Raw genomic sequence first — 16728 nt, forward strand, 5'->3', positions numbered from 1 at the left:
CACCACACCCAGCTAATTTTTTTGTAGTCTCAGTAGAGATGGGGCTCTGCCATGCTGTCCAGGCTGGTCTCGAACTCCCGACCTCAGGTGATCCACCCACCTCGGCCTCCCAAAGTGCTGGGACCACAGGCGTGAGCCACCGTGCCTGGCCTAATTTTTATGAGACAAAATATCAATTTCAGAACAGCATCAGTGACCAGGCACAGTGGCTCACGCCCGCAATCCCAGCACCCTGGGAGGCCGAGGTGGGCGGATCACGAGGTCAAGAGACCAAGACCATCCTGGCCCACATGGTGAAACCCTGTCTCTACCAAAAATACAAAAATTAGCTGGGCGTGGTGGCGTGCACCTGCAGTCCCAGCTACTCCACAGGCTGAGGCATGAGAATCGCTTGAACCCGGGAGGCGGAGGTTGCGGTGAGCTGAGATCGCGCCACCGCACTCCAGCCTGGTGACAGAGTGAGACTCCATCTCAAAACAAACAAACATACAAACAAACAACAAAAAAGCAGCATCAGAAAGTGAGCAGACCAGGCACGGTGGCTCACGCCTGTAATTCCAGCACTTTGGGAGGCTGAGGCATATTTTTCTGTATTGAAAATACGAAAGTATTTGTCTCTAAAAAAAAAAAAAAAAAAAATTAGTTGGGCATGGTGGCACGTACCCGCAATCCCAGCTACTCAGGAGGCCGAGGCAGGAGAATCAATTGAACCCGGGAGGCAGGGGCTGCAGTGAGCCCAGATCGCGCCACTGCACTCCAGCCTGGCGACAGAGCAAAACTTCGTCTCAAGAAAAAAAAAAAAAAAAAAAAAAAAAGAGTGAGCATATCTAACTACCCTCAGCTCATAATAGAGCTAATAGGTCAACAGAATAATAATTCATGCTATTGCACTGGAAAAGGAATTAAAAGAAATTTAAAAATGTGTAAGCAGAAACTCAGTTGTATGTAAGAGAACCCAATTCCCTGAGATAAAGAGAAAGAGCTGGAGTCCTTTAAAAATTAACTGCCTGTTTTCTGTGGCTAGTGAGCCTTATCTCTCCTCCTTTCCCAGGCATTGTAAATACCGTTTCTCTAGCTGTGCGGCTGCAAGGTAACTAGGCAGATAAACTCAAGTCATAAAACATGTTTTTCCTTGAAAAGAAAGAAATGATGTAATGCATGTCTCAATTAATTGTCTTTCTCACTTCTATAATATGCTTCCCCCTGCACAGATCCCGCCCCGCCGCCCCACAAAATGCTTAAAAGGTAACTTAACTCTTTGTTCAGGGCTCAGTCCTTTGGATGTTAATCCAACTGGTCCAGTGCACCTAAATAATAAATATCTTCCTGAACTCCATCGGTCTCTCTGATTCCTTAAAAATCCCGCTACATTTCGTGTAATGAACTGGCAACAAGAGAAAGCTGGTTGAAGAAAGGCAGAGGAATTGTGTCTTATAAGAATTAGAATCGAGGGGCTCCATAATCATCTGGCATCCGTTCGATGTTGTATCTGTGGTTAGAAATGTACATAATAGGAACTCCAGGAATCTTACGGATTCTTCTTTTAAGGTCCCGGTCAACTGTGGCCACAATGTAACACTTATGCTGAGTTACTCTTTGTACTAAGCAGTCATCTGCATAAGTCCCTTTGTGTGTACATGGTAATCATTCAAATCTTGGATCCTTGGCGATCCTTAGAGCCACTGGATACTTCTGCCCCAATTTCTCAATTTCAGCCATTACACAGGCAGTTATACAAGGGATACACTTGGCATACAGACAGTCCATCATTGACTGCACTAAGTCCAGTTTGGCTTTTATGGAAAAGTTGATAAAGTTGGTATCAACGAGGATGTGGTAAGGTGGGCCCAGCTGTGTATTATATTGGAAAAATAAGCAGGAAGGGTGTTGGGGAACTTCTCTTTCCTTTAACGCACTGCGATCCTTCTTTTCTTTCTTTTTAGGTTTTAATCTATCCTTTTCTTTAAGCCTCTGATCTCTGAGACTAAGCATTCGCTTCATGGTCACATACTTCCTTGTTTTCTTTTGCTTCCCCATGGTCACGTCACACTCCTGGTTCTTCCGTAATCCAAATTTCTTTTTCTTAACTTACAGTGCCACCCAGTACCTCCAATACAATTTATTACAGTCATGGTTATAGCAGGCATTCTTTTTACATTCTCCATCTCAGATGAAAAACATTGAACATTTATCATTAATTATGATGCCTCTTATCTATTTATATAATTTTCAATAAATGTTATACATTTCTTATATTTGTAATTAACAAAAACTTGCTATCGTGATGTATGTTATGCTTTTTAAATATACACTAAGATGATCTTGTGGTTTTTCTCCTGTTAACATGGTGTACTATATTGGTTTAATTTTTAAATGCTAAAAGAATTATCAATTTCTATAAGAAATCCAATTTCATTGTAATGTGAAATAGATTTATCTCTTGAAAGCTTCTATAAGATTATTTTTTTGTCTTTTATTCCCCTGAAATATTTAGCAAACTTCACAAGCAAAGACATCTACTCCTGGATGTCTTCTTTTAGGAAAGTTTCTTAATTAAAGTTTCAATTTAATTAGTTACAGATCTCCCAAAATTTTCTGTTTTTTCTGGTGTCAGTTTTGGTAGGTTTTTATTGGCATAAAGTTTTTTGTAATGTTATCATGTTATTCTTTTAACATTCATATAATCTGTAGTAATGTCCCTTCTTTTTATTCTTGATATTCTTTATTTAAGCTAGCCAGCTTGTCTGCCTTCCTGCCTTTCTACCTTCCTGCCTGCCTGCCTGTCTTACCTTCCTTGCCTTCCTTCCTTTTCTTCATAAGTTCTGGCAGTAATCAGTGTTATTCTTAATTGCCAAAAAAAATTCACTAGCGAGAAGTAACAAGAAACTGTTAAGTTGAAGGTTGTACATTATTTGTTTCCTTAGTGCAGTAGTTTTCTAACATCAGCATGCATCAGATTAACATAGAGGGCTTATTAACATACAGATCATTGGGTACCTGATTCAGTAGGACTTCAGTAGGGCATGAGAATTTAGGGCACCTCTAATGAGTTTTTAGGTGTGTTAGTCAAGCTTATTTAGAGAAACAGATTAAATAGGATGTTTACATTCATATGAATATACATGCATATACATATTATTTATTATAAAAATTTGGCTCACGTGATTATGGAAACTGAGAATTCCCAATATCTGCAGTTAGTATGCTAAAGACCCAGGAGAACCAATGTGTAGTTCTAATCAAAGTACCAAGGTCTGAGAACCAAGAGAGCCAGTGATGTAAGTTTCTATCCAAAAGCTGGCTGGCTCAAGGCTGAAGAAGAGCCGATGTTTCCATCTGAGTCCAAAGGTCAGAAGAGACCGGTATTCCTAGCTCAAACATTCAGGCAGAAGGAGTTTGCGCAACTTTTTTGTTCTATTCATATCTTCAATTGACTAGATGAAGCCTTCTTACATGAAGGAGGGCCATCTACTTTATCTAGTCTACCTGTTCAAATGTTAATCTTATGAAGAAATACCCTCACAGTCATACCCAGAGTGCTGTTTAATCAAATATATTGACACCCAGTAAAACTGACACATAAAATTAACCATCATGCTAGATCATGCTGATGCTGCTGGTCCAGAGAACACACTTTGAGAAACTGTGTGTAATTGATAATCCCCCAAATTGCAGGAGTTGTCCTTGATTTATCAAGGTCCTATTCCCAGACAATGTGTGGTCCTTCCTTACTCTGTTTTAACTCAATTTACTCCAAATTTTGCAGACATACGTGTACATATGTATACATGTGTACATGTTCATCTTAAATTCACACCCTGCAAGAAAGTCTACTTATTTTATTGGTCAACATCTGTTTTGATTTAACCAAATGACTATCCTTTTTTGTTGCTTATCATTCTTTTCTGAATGTCTGACCTCCACCTAGTATCATTTTTCTTCTTCTGAGAGAACACTTCTCAGTATTTGATTTAGTGCAGGTTTGCCTGTCATGAATTTTTAGTTCCTGTTTCTCTAAACGTCTTGAAAATCCACCTCAATATTTGGAAGGATATTTTGAACCAACAGAATTCTAGGTTGGCAGTTATTTTCTTTTAGTGCTTTGAAAATATAATTTTATTGTCTTTTGGCTTTTTTCATTCTGTGTTTTATTTCTTTATTTTATAGGTTAATTCTTGGTCATATTGTTTCTATTCTCCACTCCAACCCACCTGATGTCTGTTTTAAAGGTGTTCTGTATTTTGGGAGTTGATAAGTTTTACTATGATGTTTTCAGGTGATGTGGATTTTCTTTGTATTTACCCTGCTTAGGACTTGTAGAGATTTTCAAATCTGAAGTTTTATCACTTTCATTCAATTTTGAAACTTCCTAGCCATTACCTCTTCAGGTATTGCTTGTGACTCTTTTTATCCTTTTGTTAGAGCTTATCTTAGATAAAAATTAGAGTTTTAAAAAATACATTTCTTACTTATGTATCTATATCCTTTCCCCCACTCCTATTTCTCTCTCAGTGATTTTGAGTATTTTCTTTTAACCTATAGTCTACTTTATTAATTCTCTCTTTAGCTGTGTCAAGTCTTCTCAGTTCTTAATTTCAAATTTTGTAAGTACTCAAATTTCCATTTGACTTTTGTAGTTTAATATTATCTTCCAACTGGGTGTGGTGGCTCACGACTGTAATCCCAGCACTTTGGGAGGCCGAGGCAGGTAGATCATGAGGTCAGAAGTTTGAGACCAGCCTGGCCTTCATAGTGAAACCCTGTCGCTACTAAAAATATAAAAATTAGCTGGGCATGGTGGTGCGTGCCTGTAATCCCAGGTACTCAGGAGGCTGAGGCAGAATTGTTTGAACCCAGGAGGCAGAGGTTGCAGTGAGCCAAGATTGTGCCATTGCACTCCAGCCAGGTGACAGAGTAAGACTCTATCTAAAAAAAAATTATCTTCCAATTGTCTATCTTATCCAATTGTTTATCTTGGTCCTTAATTTCCTTGGTCTTTAATTTCTTTAATTAAGTTAATTTAGTTAACTTTAATAGTTAATATTTAACTATTAGGGTAAATGTAGTTACCCTAAAGTCTTTGATTATTTATCAGAGCTACCTCTGTCATCTTGTGTTACTTTTGGTATTCAGTAATATCTTCCTCTCTACTTACATGTCTTTTCTTGTTATTATTATGTGAAAAACCTATGTAGTATCTGAAAGATTATAAACATAATATGAAAGTACAAAGTGGTGTTTTCTTCCACAAAAAAATACATTTTCTTCTGGTAAGCATTAGCAATCCTAAACGACCTTAATGAAGTCAAGGTTAGAGGGCCAGTCTTTTTTCTGATTCACCAGTTCTTTAAAGTATAGTTCTATAGGGTCTCAACTTAAATCATAAGGGGTTTTCTAAGCTTTTTTTCCTCTTTAGTAGGCTCTGAGCTCTAAACATTTTGTTCAATTTCAGTCATTCAGTTGCTTCTACCAAAACATGTCCATGGGAGATGAGTGGTCCAGAAACCAAAATCATCTTCTTAGAGTTTCTTCTTCAGGGTCATGGTCAAATAATTGACTTCTGTCTTAACTCTCCATTTCCCTCAAAGAAGTATTTCTGGTTTTATCTAGCTTTTTTAGTTGTTCTCAGCAAGAGAATTTGCCTGTTATTAAAGGTGGAAATCCACATTATTTTTATATAGTTACTGTGTTTATGATCATATATTTGATGGAGTGTAAATGTTAAAATGGCTTGGTTTTTTTAAAATCACTGATTTCTGCTGGGTTATGTCAGATTCATTCCTTCTGATCCTTAATTATATGATAGAAAAATGTGTAACTTTTTGGTAATTTTTAAGTTGTGTAAAGCTCACCCAATTAAACATTTTCAACTCCTTACATGACTTTCTTTATTTTAATGAAGGGTTTTGATGGTAATTTTTTTCCTTTCTTTAAACTTGTGTACATTTTTATATTTAAAGCAGTTCTGCTTTTTTTTAAAATACCAAACTGACAATTTTTATATTTTAATTGGTATTTCTACATCATTTGCGTTTAGTGTAATTACTGACATGATTATATTGATATCTACCAATTTGGTAATTGTTTTAGAATACATTGTTACTTTCCATTTGTACTTTATTTTGTTTTTCTTCTTTTATGCCCTTTGTTGGGTTAATGGAGTATTTTTTTATTATTTCATTTTCTCTCCAATATTGTCTTATTGGAGACAATATTTCAAACATTTTTAAAATGCTTAAAATAAAAGACAACCTTTTAAACATTTTAGGGGCTTCTCTATGGCTTACAATATAAATCTTTAAATTATCAGAATCAGTTTTTAATATTATTACACAGTTTCATGTGTAATAGTGATGCTTGTAACAGTTTACTCCTAATTCCTCTATTACATCCTTTGTGTTAATGTTGTCATACATTTTACTTTTATATATCTTATGAAGAAACAGTAGTTAGGGCACCGTGGCTCACACCTGTAATCCCAGCACTTGGGGAGGCCGAGGCGGGTGAATCACCTGAGATCAGCAGTTTGAGATTACCAGCCCGGCCAACACGGTGAAACCCCATCTCTACTAACAATACAAAATTATCTGGGTGTGGTGGCATGTACTTGTAATCCCAGCTACTCCGGAGTCTGAGGCAGGAGAATTGCTTAGAACCCAGGAAGCAGAGGTTACAGTGAGCCGAGACTGTGCCACTGCACTCTAGCCTGGGTGACAGAGTGAGACTCTGTCTCAAAAAAGAAAAAGAAAAAGAAACAGTACACTGCTATTTTGCTCTGGACAGTGAATTTTACTTTAGAACAGTTAAAAATAAATGCATTTTATAGTTTTATTTATCTTTTCTAGCACTCTTGTTTGTATAAATCTGTTTTTGTCTGGTATATTCCTTATACTTGAACTACATTTAAAAGTATTCGTAGTACAAAGTCAGCTACATGAATTACCTCCGTTTTTGTTGTCTAAAAAGGTCTTTATTTTACCATCTTTTTCTGAAGAATTTTTTGGCTACACATGGAATTGTGGATTATATATTTTTAAAATGGCTTTGAAAGGGATTTCATCTCATTTCTTCTGACTTGTACGGATTCTAATGAGATGTCATTTTTATCTTTGTTCCTCTTTATGGAATGTGTCTTTATTCTCTGAATGCCTTCTTCAGATTTTCTCTTTATATTTGAATTTCAGCAGTGTATTATGATACTCTTTTTTTACTTATTTACTAAAATTCTACTTGGTGTTTTCTGGGCTTCTTGTATATGTAGTTTTATGACTTCACTGTTTTCGGAAAATTCTCACTCAATATCTCTTCACATATTTCTTCTGCTCTAGTATGTCTCTGTGTTAGTTTTCTATTGCTAGAATAACGCGTTGCCACAAATTTGGCAGCTTAAATCAGCACTGATTTATTAATTATTTCACAGTTCTGTAGGTTAAGAGTCCAACACTCAGGTCACACTGGCCTAAAATGAGGACTTTGGCAGGGCTGCATTTCTTACTGGAGACTCTGGAAGAAAATGCGCTTCCAGGCTCACTCAGGTTACCAGCATAATTCAGTTCTGTATGGCTATAGAACACATGGGCCTGTTTATTTGCCTGCTGTCAGAACCTTCCCTTATCTCCTAGAACTCACCTTGCATGTGGCCTCCTACATTCAGAATTAGTAATAATGCATCCAGTTTTTCTCAAACTTGGGATCTGTCTGTTTTCCCCTTACACGTATCTTTTCTGCCTTCCTCTTTTGCCGTACTTCTCTAGCCGGAGACTTTTCTGCTTTTTAGAGTTCGTGTGGTTAGACTGAACCTACCTACATAATCTAGGATAATCTCTCTATTTTAATGCCCATAACCTTAATTTCACTTGCAAAATCCTTTTTACCATGTAATATAGTTTATTCAAAGGTTCCAGAGATTATGGTTTAGATATCTTTGTGGAGCCATTATTTGGCATATGGCACTTCTCTTTCTGTGATTCCAATCACATTTATGTAGAATTATTTGATAATGTTTAATAGCTTTTGAATGCACCAATGTGCACACTCTCTCCATCGGAGTGTGTGTATATTCTTTTTTCTTTTTGTTTTAATATGTGTGTATTTTATTGGCCTGTCTTCAAATTCACTGAGTTTTCCTTGGCTTCACTGAGTCTTTTGATAAGTCCATTGAAGGTACATCATTTCTTTTACTGTATTTTTTATTTCTACCATTGTTTCTTCTTTACAGTTTCTTTCTTTTGCTGAAAATTTACATCTGTTTATGTATGTTGTCTGCCTTTTCAGCTATTAATTCTTAACATGTTAATCATAGTTACTTTAAATTCTTTAATAGTTCCAACATAGGGTTCATCTGTGATTTTGATTCTATTGATTTTTCTCTGACTTTTTTTTTTCTTGTTTCTTCATGTGTAAGGTAATTTTTAGTTGAAAACTGGACATCATGTATGGGATAGTAGCTCCTGACAGTTGTATTTGTGTTCTAAATGGGCCTGCCTCTCCTTATGCTAAGCCTTTTGTGAGAGGGGTTGAGTCATTTTAGTCTTTTGTTGAACAGGGTTTATGTTTTCTGGTTGTATTTGTTACTCCCTGCGTACCATGGACTTTAAATTTCTCTATCTTTACTTTGTGTTTAGTTAGGTGCTAGTTTTTCAGTGTCTTGCTGTTTCTATTCTACCCTGTTCTGATTCAGAGAGGTTCTCTACACTATGCAGTCCCTTCCGCAATAGACTACCATTATCTGTTACTGGGTGCTTGCAAGCCTGGTGTTCAAGGGCATGGGGTTCTCTTTTGTCCTGGTCTAGACTCCATTTTAGTCAAGTGCTGTCCTGGATCTTGAAGGTAGGGCTTTTTCAGTGATTTTGTGCATTTCTACATGATTGGGGATCTGTAAATTTCAGGACTCAGAACGTTTCCCTTCCCCTCCCTCAGAGTAGAAGGTTTTTTATGTTCCTTTCTTCCAGCTGCAACAGGCCTCCTACTGTGCCCCAGAAGTGACAGGAGTTGTTACCTTTCTCTCAGATGCATAAGGCTTCCGTTCTGTAGAGGAGATAGGAAGACGGATGTGGGCAGAACTTTGTGTCTTTTCTGCAGCAATTAATTCTCCCTCCTTTAACCTGGAGCAATGAAGTAAGTTTTCTGCAGTCTTCCATGCTGCCTCCAGTTTTTCTCCTGAGTACTGGTTAGGTTTGAATGCAAGAGCCTGGGTATTCTTGCAAACTCCCCTTGTGTCTATAGCTCTGGGGGTTTTATTCTCTTATAGTCCACACATGGACTTCAGAAATTTATTTAAAAAATTTAGCTGATTTTTTCTTGCCAACTTAATGTGGTGCCCAGTGCTGCTTCTTCCTGTTTTCTGCCTCACGTTAGAAAGTTCATGCATCCTGACTCTTCTTGGAGGTTCCTGTCCTCAGATTTCAAGCTGTTTGATTGCTTGGCAACCTCAGCTCTCTGATGAGGCCTAAAAAAGTTATAATTCTTTAGATTGTCTGGCTTTTTCTTATGATTTTTGTGGGAATGACTCCAGTTTTCTGCATCTGAAATAGAAGTCCATTTCATTTTAAAAGTTCAAATTCTTAATTGATTTTTCAATTTATATATTCAAAAATATTATATTTAACTAAATACTATACTACAAAACACTCATTAACTGCTATTCCAGAAAACAAATTCCGTAGGTGCTTTACTGGGGAATATTCTTGATAACACCACCTATAACTAAGTGGCAGTGGAAGACTGGTCTGAAGGAAAAGTGGTGCAATTGTAAGAGATATTCCAGCCCACTCCATGGGAAAGCTCTGAAATTGGAATGGCTTCAGAGGTGTCCTCAATTGGGTCAAAGGAGCTGGGGTTTCTTTTTTTTTTTTTTTTGTCCTTCTAATTGACCATTGTTTGAATTCACACTGCTTCTAATGAGGGGGCTTAACCTTGGGTGAAGCAGCTCCCTTCTATAGGGAGGGTTTCAACTGTGAGCCATCACCCCACAGTTCTCAGAACTCTCCAGGGAAAGAATGTCTCTATCCTAAAAGAGGATCTTGGTGAGACACCACAGCTCCCACTACATTAAAATTTTTTTTTAATATGCTAAATATTTTATTTAAGAGGATAAATGTTGTTACAATTTTCATGTCAAGTATTTAAGACACAATTAGCCTTACCCTTTTTATCACTAGATTTGTTGTTTGGTTTTAGTTAGACTTACATTCTTGAGTTTGTATTTTTATTTCACTATAGTTAACTTTTGTGTCATTTAAGTGGTTGATTGGAAAGAAGGAATTGTTCTACATCAATTTTTTTTTTTTACTTTTGTAATTAGTGCACTCCAAACAACTTTTCTAATTGTCTAAGGGCATCCCCCAAAAGCATTACATAATGGCTATTCACAGATGTGATCATGCCACACAATAGCTCTGAATTCCTGGGCTCAAGTGATTTTCCTGCCTCAGCTTCCCAAGTTATTGGGACTAGAGGTGTGCATCATCATGCTCACGTAGGCATTACACATCTTAAAACTTGAAAAGTGTTTACTTGGAATTTAGTTTACGATATAAAGCAGTAAACTTCTTACTTATAAAAATATTCTATTTAGCTTCAATTTCTTAGTCTTCTATAACTTTATCTGCTTTTTTAACCTTTTCATCATGCATTTGAAAATAATTCTGTTTAGGAGTAATAAAGAGAAAATGCCAGTTTTAAATTTATAAGATCATAGGGAAATAAAATAAGTAAGCATTTTTTTTCAATATCATGTTTTCCGTAGTGGCCACAACCTTAGAAAGCTATAACTTAATAAAATTGTCAGTAGGTAATTATGTCACAGTTTTGCAGATTTAGGATACATTTACTCATCAGCTATTTTAGTATGTTAAATTATATTTAATATTAGAAATTTAGTGACAACAGATAAAGTATTTGGATTCCGTGTCAATTCCTAGTCATAATATATAGCTGATAAGAATTTAACATTACAATGTATGGTTGTTCTATCATTAATACTCTCTTAATCTTGTCTTTTCATCTGTGTTTACCTAAACCCAATCAGTTCACTTACCGATGCCTACGTTTCCTCATTTACATAGGAGCATTCAATTAATAAAAATCTATAGAATTCACTAATGTAATAATTTCTTTTATGTCTGAGTAAATCTTTTAGGTACAATACTTAAGGGTATATGATTATTTCTTTTTATTCTATGTTTTCTTATTATAACTACCTATTTTATATGATTTAAGAAATAGGAAATTTAAGCACTAATCTTTCAAATCAAATTATTGTTTGTTATATTTATGACATTGTGCTAAAGACCTAGGAGAAGACAAAAAGTAAATAAAATCAAAAGTAAGTAAAAATGACTTTATGAAGTAGCACAAACATAAGGGAGTTTGTTAAAATAGAATACACAATGTATGTAGGGCCCTAAATAAGAGTAGAACTATTATATTTTTCTAGAATTCTAAAACATATACCATTAAGAAAAGATCACTTTGTTATGAACTATGTTTATCAGGGGATTCATTTAGATGACAGGAGAGAAAAATTTTCATTTTTTTTTAACTAATCTGTGTACTTACAATTACCATGGCCTTGGATATTTCTTGAGGCCAGTTACATTTGGCAAGATTTAATAATAATTAAGCCATGGGTTTTCATACATTATTTTTTCCATGGATTATATTTTTATTCATATGAATTTCTTAGAATTAACTGAATGAGACTTCCTCAATACAGGTAAAAGCCAAACATGATTGCAGTTTTTAAAAACCATAATTGTAAGCTTTTGTGTTTTAAGTCATATTGTTTTAATCTAATCATTGGAGCTATAGAATTTCATCTAAAGCCTTATTACTTCTTTTGAATATTTTGTTTTGAGTTGGTAATTTTGCAAGAGTGGTTTATAATTTCTCAAGTTGCAACAGGACTTTTCTTCATGGAAATAAGTAATTCTCTTTCTTTTTATTTATTTATTTATTTTTGATTTGTGTAAATTTAAGGGATATAAGTGCAATTTTGTTTTGTGGATATATTGCGTAGTGGTGAAGTCTGGGCTTTTAGTGTATTCATCACCTGAATTATGTACATGGTACCCATTAAGTAATTTCTTACCTCTCACTCCCGCTTTCCACCCTTCAACCCTTCCAAGTCATCAACCTCCAGTGTCTATCATTCCATATTCTGTCCATGTGTACATATTATTTAGCGCCCACTTATAAGTGAGAACATGTGCTATTTGCCTTTCTGTTTGAGTTACTTCACTTAAGATAATGGCCTCCAGTTCCAGTAATTTAATTCTTTTTCTTAAGAGTTTATACTTACTATTAAGAAAACTAGCCAAATTCAAAATAGTTATCAATCAAGCATCTTAAACACTTCATTAGTGTGACTTAAGGGGAAAAAATAGACTGGGGAGAATAGAATGAGTGGCTTGAAATTGTATGCTTTTCAACCCACACTTGATAAAGTCTGTGGTTAGAGCCCAAGAACTTAACCAAATATTAAGTTATTAGAGTATAAGATTATAAACTCACTCAGACTGTGCAGGGCAGATTCCCCTACTTAGGGAAATACACTTTTGTATTACTTCTGTGCATAAAATGTCTTAGACTAAATAAACAGTTTTTTTGTTTTTGTTTTTTGTTGCAAAATAGGGGTCTTGCTCTGTTATCCAGGCTGGAGTGTAGTGGCATGATCATAGCTCACTGCAACATTGACCTCCTGGGCTCAAGCGATCCTCTTGCCTCAACCTCTTGAGTAGCTAGGATCACAGGTGCCCACCACCACACCTCGCTAATTTTTTAATTTTTTGGTAGAGACAGGGTGTCACCATGTTGCCCAGGCTGGTCTTGAACTCCTGCACTCAAGCCATTCTCCTTCAGTCTTCCAAAGCGCTGGGATTATAGGTGTGAGCCACCGTGCCCAGCCTAAATGAATGTTTTTGAATAAATGAAAATAAACTTTTAGAGAAAATTGAAAAATTACTCTTTAGAATTTTCCTCTAAAGTCAGTACATTATGCCAGTTTTTCTTACAAAATTATTTGCTGAAGAATACCTGGTTTTATTCTGGTGGCTATATGTTCTTTGTATTTTTATTTTAAGGAGAAAATTTTATTTATTTTTATAGGACTTAAGGGCATGGGCTTTTCTCACATTAACATAGCTTTTAATTTTTTTTTAACATATTAACAGGTAGCTGTCTCATATGTGTCTTGGAATTGGGGAAAAGGAGTTTTATGTTGTGTGTTTCTTTGAGATGAGAACAGAAATAACAAAATGACAATATAGCCACAATATGTCTTTTTTTGGGTATTTTTTGTAATTAATCCTTATTTTCAGGTGATAAAGGAGGGTCTTAGGATGAAGTTTGTGTTCGTACCATTTTCTTTCAGAATTTAAATTGTGTAACAATGAAGCGAATGTATACAGCATTTATAACCTTGTTTGAAATACATTGTGGGGACTCTAAATAGCAACAACAACAAAACCTGTTTTCTTCACTGTGAAAAATGAGGATGAAGTTTTTCCATTTAGAATATTTTGCTGTTGTAATTCCAGCAGAATTATTTGATAATGGTTTATATACATAAAACTTCTAATCTCTTGCTGAGTAAAATATTATATTCTTTGCCGCCATTAGAAAATTAAAATTCTCGGCCGGGCGCGGTGGCTCAAGCCTGTAATCCCAGCACTTTGGGAGGCCGAGACGGGCGGATCACTAGGTCAGGAAATCGAGACCATCCTGGCAAACACGGTGAAACCCCGTCTCTACTAAAAAATACAAAAAACTAGCCGGGCGAGGCGGCGGGCGCCTGTAGTCCCAGCTACTCGGGAGGCTGAGGCAGGAGAATGGCGTAAACCCGGGGGACGGAGCTTGCAGTGAGCTGAGATCCGGCCACTGCACTCCAGCCCGGGCGACAGAGCCAGACTCCGTCTCAAAAAAAAAAAAAAAAAAATTCTCATTGCAGGATGATATGTAAGAGCAACATTTAATATTCTAATAAATTTTATAAGAAAATATTTGTAAAAAATCTTAGTAGGGATTCACTTAATGAGAAATAACTATTACCCTTAAGTCAAGATAATTGGAAATAATGTCTATTTATACATACTTACAGACATAAGTAATCAGTTGCTCGGATTAATTGAAGTTTCTATTTCATATTTAACTTAATCACCAGTAACAGTATTTTTGTAATTCTGAAGCCTCTAAAATCACACAGAAATCTGTAAAATAGGGGAGAAAGTTCTCAAACTGGGATAAAAAATGTTCCTGGCTTTAACTCAATAATAGTCCATTAAATCCAATAGCTATGATGCAAACCTCCATGAATCAATAATTTTTCTAAAATAATTTTACTCTCACTTATTAATCTTAAGAAAAATAATCATACTTCATTTAGAATTGAGCATCAGAAACTATTATATCTAGATTTTTCTCCTTTTAATAAACTCACTCTTACCATTTTCACCATTTCTTAGTAGAGGGAATTAGTTTAGCTGGGAAGAGCTGTAGGACGTGAGTTTAGAGATTTGAAGGAATTAATGAAATTGTAGATTCAAAAAAGAATCTCTTTGTATTCACTAACAGATAACTTCCTGTGATTATGCTTATTCAGTGACTCAGGTGGCCTTTCTTTTGCTGGCTTCTTTGTTAATTCTTTCTAATAGTAAATACTCTCATTAAAACAGTCATTCTCAAAGTGTGTTTCCTGGATCAGTAGCATCAACACCACCGAGAATTTGTACTTCTAACAAATGCTCGCTGTACACACAGTCCTGCTGAATCAGAAACTAGGGTGGGACTCAGCAGTCTGGTTAAATGGACTCTCCAGGTGATTCTGATCCACACCAAAGCTTGAGAAGCAGTGTCTTCAGGAGGTCCTTGCTTTAGGAATTACAGAGTAGGAAAGACTATTGAAATCTCTTAATTTCAGTAAGTCTGCCAAATCCCCTTCAAATCCCTTTTTCTTATGGAAAATTGTTCCTCCAGAATTTTCTAAATATATGTGGCAGTGACCAAACTTGAGTTTTCTCCATGCTTTCTCCTTTCTCTAGAGCTGTTGACACAGGTAAGAGGAGACAGAGTTAAACAGAAGTGCTGATGGTGAGACTTAGAGTGCTCAAAGATTTGAAACTTGGCTGTTTCCAATTTAGGAAAGAAGTCATCCAATATTATTCTCTAATAACTATTTAATTGCTTAAAAAATTAAAAAGATGCCATAGTTTAGTTTTAAACCTTAGTAATATATTACAAATTATTTTATGGTTAATTACCTTTTTTTCATTTATAAATGTTTGCCTCATGTGTAACACAATGTTACCTGGCATTGTGGCAGAACTTGTATTATTTTGTAACATTGTTTAATTGCTAACTGTACATATCTTCTGTGTAGAAGAATGTGTGCTCATCTAATATATTGATTTTGATTTGTTTAATGTATCAGAATCACATTTTGTGAGTGTAAATATGGGTGTGTTCAAAGTAGATTGAAAAAAGTGAACATTATTGACCTCTCACTGTGTGCTGGGTGCTTTTCTGTGTAGTTTACATTCCTTAGCTGATTTAATCCTCACTGGGTAGGTACTGCAATCATCTTCATTTTGCAGACATAGAAAGCCTAATGTGCCTAAAGTGACCTAGCTAGTGTATGATAGAGCCAGGATTCTAGTCTAAGCAGTCTTACGCCAAAGCACTTTTTTTTATCTAAGACAGATAAATCTGTTACTGTGTTGTTCATTTGTCTGAGCAGAAATATTTTCTTCATCCCCATTTTTTACTTTTACATGTACCAAAGTATTTTTAAGAATGTCAAATAGTGCTTATGTATGACTATTAACATTCAACAGTGAACTATATAGTAATACAGCAGCTTGTAAAGAAAAGTAAATGGGCTTATGAAATGGAAAATGCCTAGTTTGGCACAGCATTCAACTGTATTACAGTGAATTTCAGTTATTACCTTATTTGTCCAGATTTCAGGTAATACCTCCTTGAGAACAAGAGTTAAATTATTTGTAACTGGCACGGTGACCCACATTGTCAGTGTTCAAAATCATCTTCTTTGATGGATAGATACATAGAGAAGGCATACAAGAACTCGTTTACATGACACTCATAGAGCTATGAACAGTCTTTGGCCCTTTTGGGTGGCATAACCCCAATCTTTTTCATAGTATAGTCATTCCAATTTAGCTGAAAACTTTCAGTAGCCTTATGACTATATGTGAAACTGTACGGGGTGTCCCTTATACATGAAGCTTGCTATTATTCCATGGGATAGAAAGGACATTTATGATTTATAAGATTTTAGTTTAGAAGTAAAGTTTATTTGACATTTTATATTGAATTATATTTATTAGTTTTTATGTCTTAATTTCAACAGCATCACTGCAAAACTTGAAAGAGCTTTAGAAAAAGTTGCTCCTCTTCTTCGTGAAATTTTTGTAGACTTTGCCCCATTCCTATCTCGTACACTTCTTGGCAGTCATGGACAAGAGCTATTGATAGAAGGTATGATTTCTCTCTCTATTCTAATTATTTTAGTTTCCTATAATGTATGTATTAATCATGGCATAATTTGTGCTTCTAGAGGAATATATATTTCCAAAAGAATGTAAAGGCATTACTTCACAAATTTTAATAAGATATTCAATATGTTTTCTCGTCACTCATTTTTTTTTAAATAACATGTTTGCATGGTCAATACCAATAAGAGAACTTTGAAGATGAGGAACATTGAAAAGG

General features: G+C 35.5%; 1 protein-coding gene and 1 pseudogene across 8 annotated transcripts in view; one reads left to right on the plus strand and one right to left on the minus strand.

Moving 5' to 3' along the window:
- Positions 1–16728, plus strand: part of NBEA (neurobeachin) — a 741630-nt gene that overhangs the window by 272806 nt on the left and 452096 nt on the right. For all 8 annotated transcript variants that reach the window (XM_005585622.4, XM_065533144.2, XM_065533146.1 and 5 more), the window contains one exon: positions 16367–16494. In XM_005585622.4, coding sequence (XP_005585679.2) covers positions 16367–16494 — 128 coding nt within the window. The remainder of the gene's footprint in view (positions 1–16366; positions 16495–16728) is intronic.
- Positions 1291–2054, minus strand: LOC141408964 (rRNA-processing protein FCF1 homolog pseudogene; annotated as a pseudogene).

This window comes from Macaca fascicularis, chromosome 17 (genome assembly GCF_037993035.2).
Source record: "Macaca fascicularis isolate 582-1 chromosome 17, T2T-MFA8v1.1".
Lineage (NCBI taxonomy): Eukaryota > Metazoa > Chordata > Mammalia > Primates > Cercopithecidae > Macaca > Macaca fascicularis.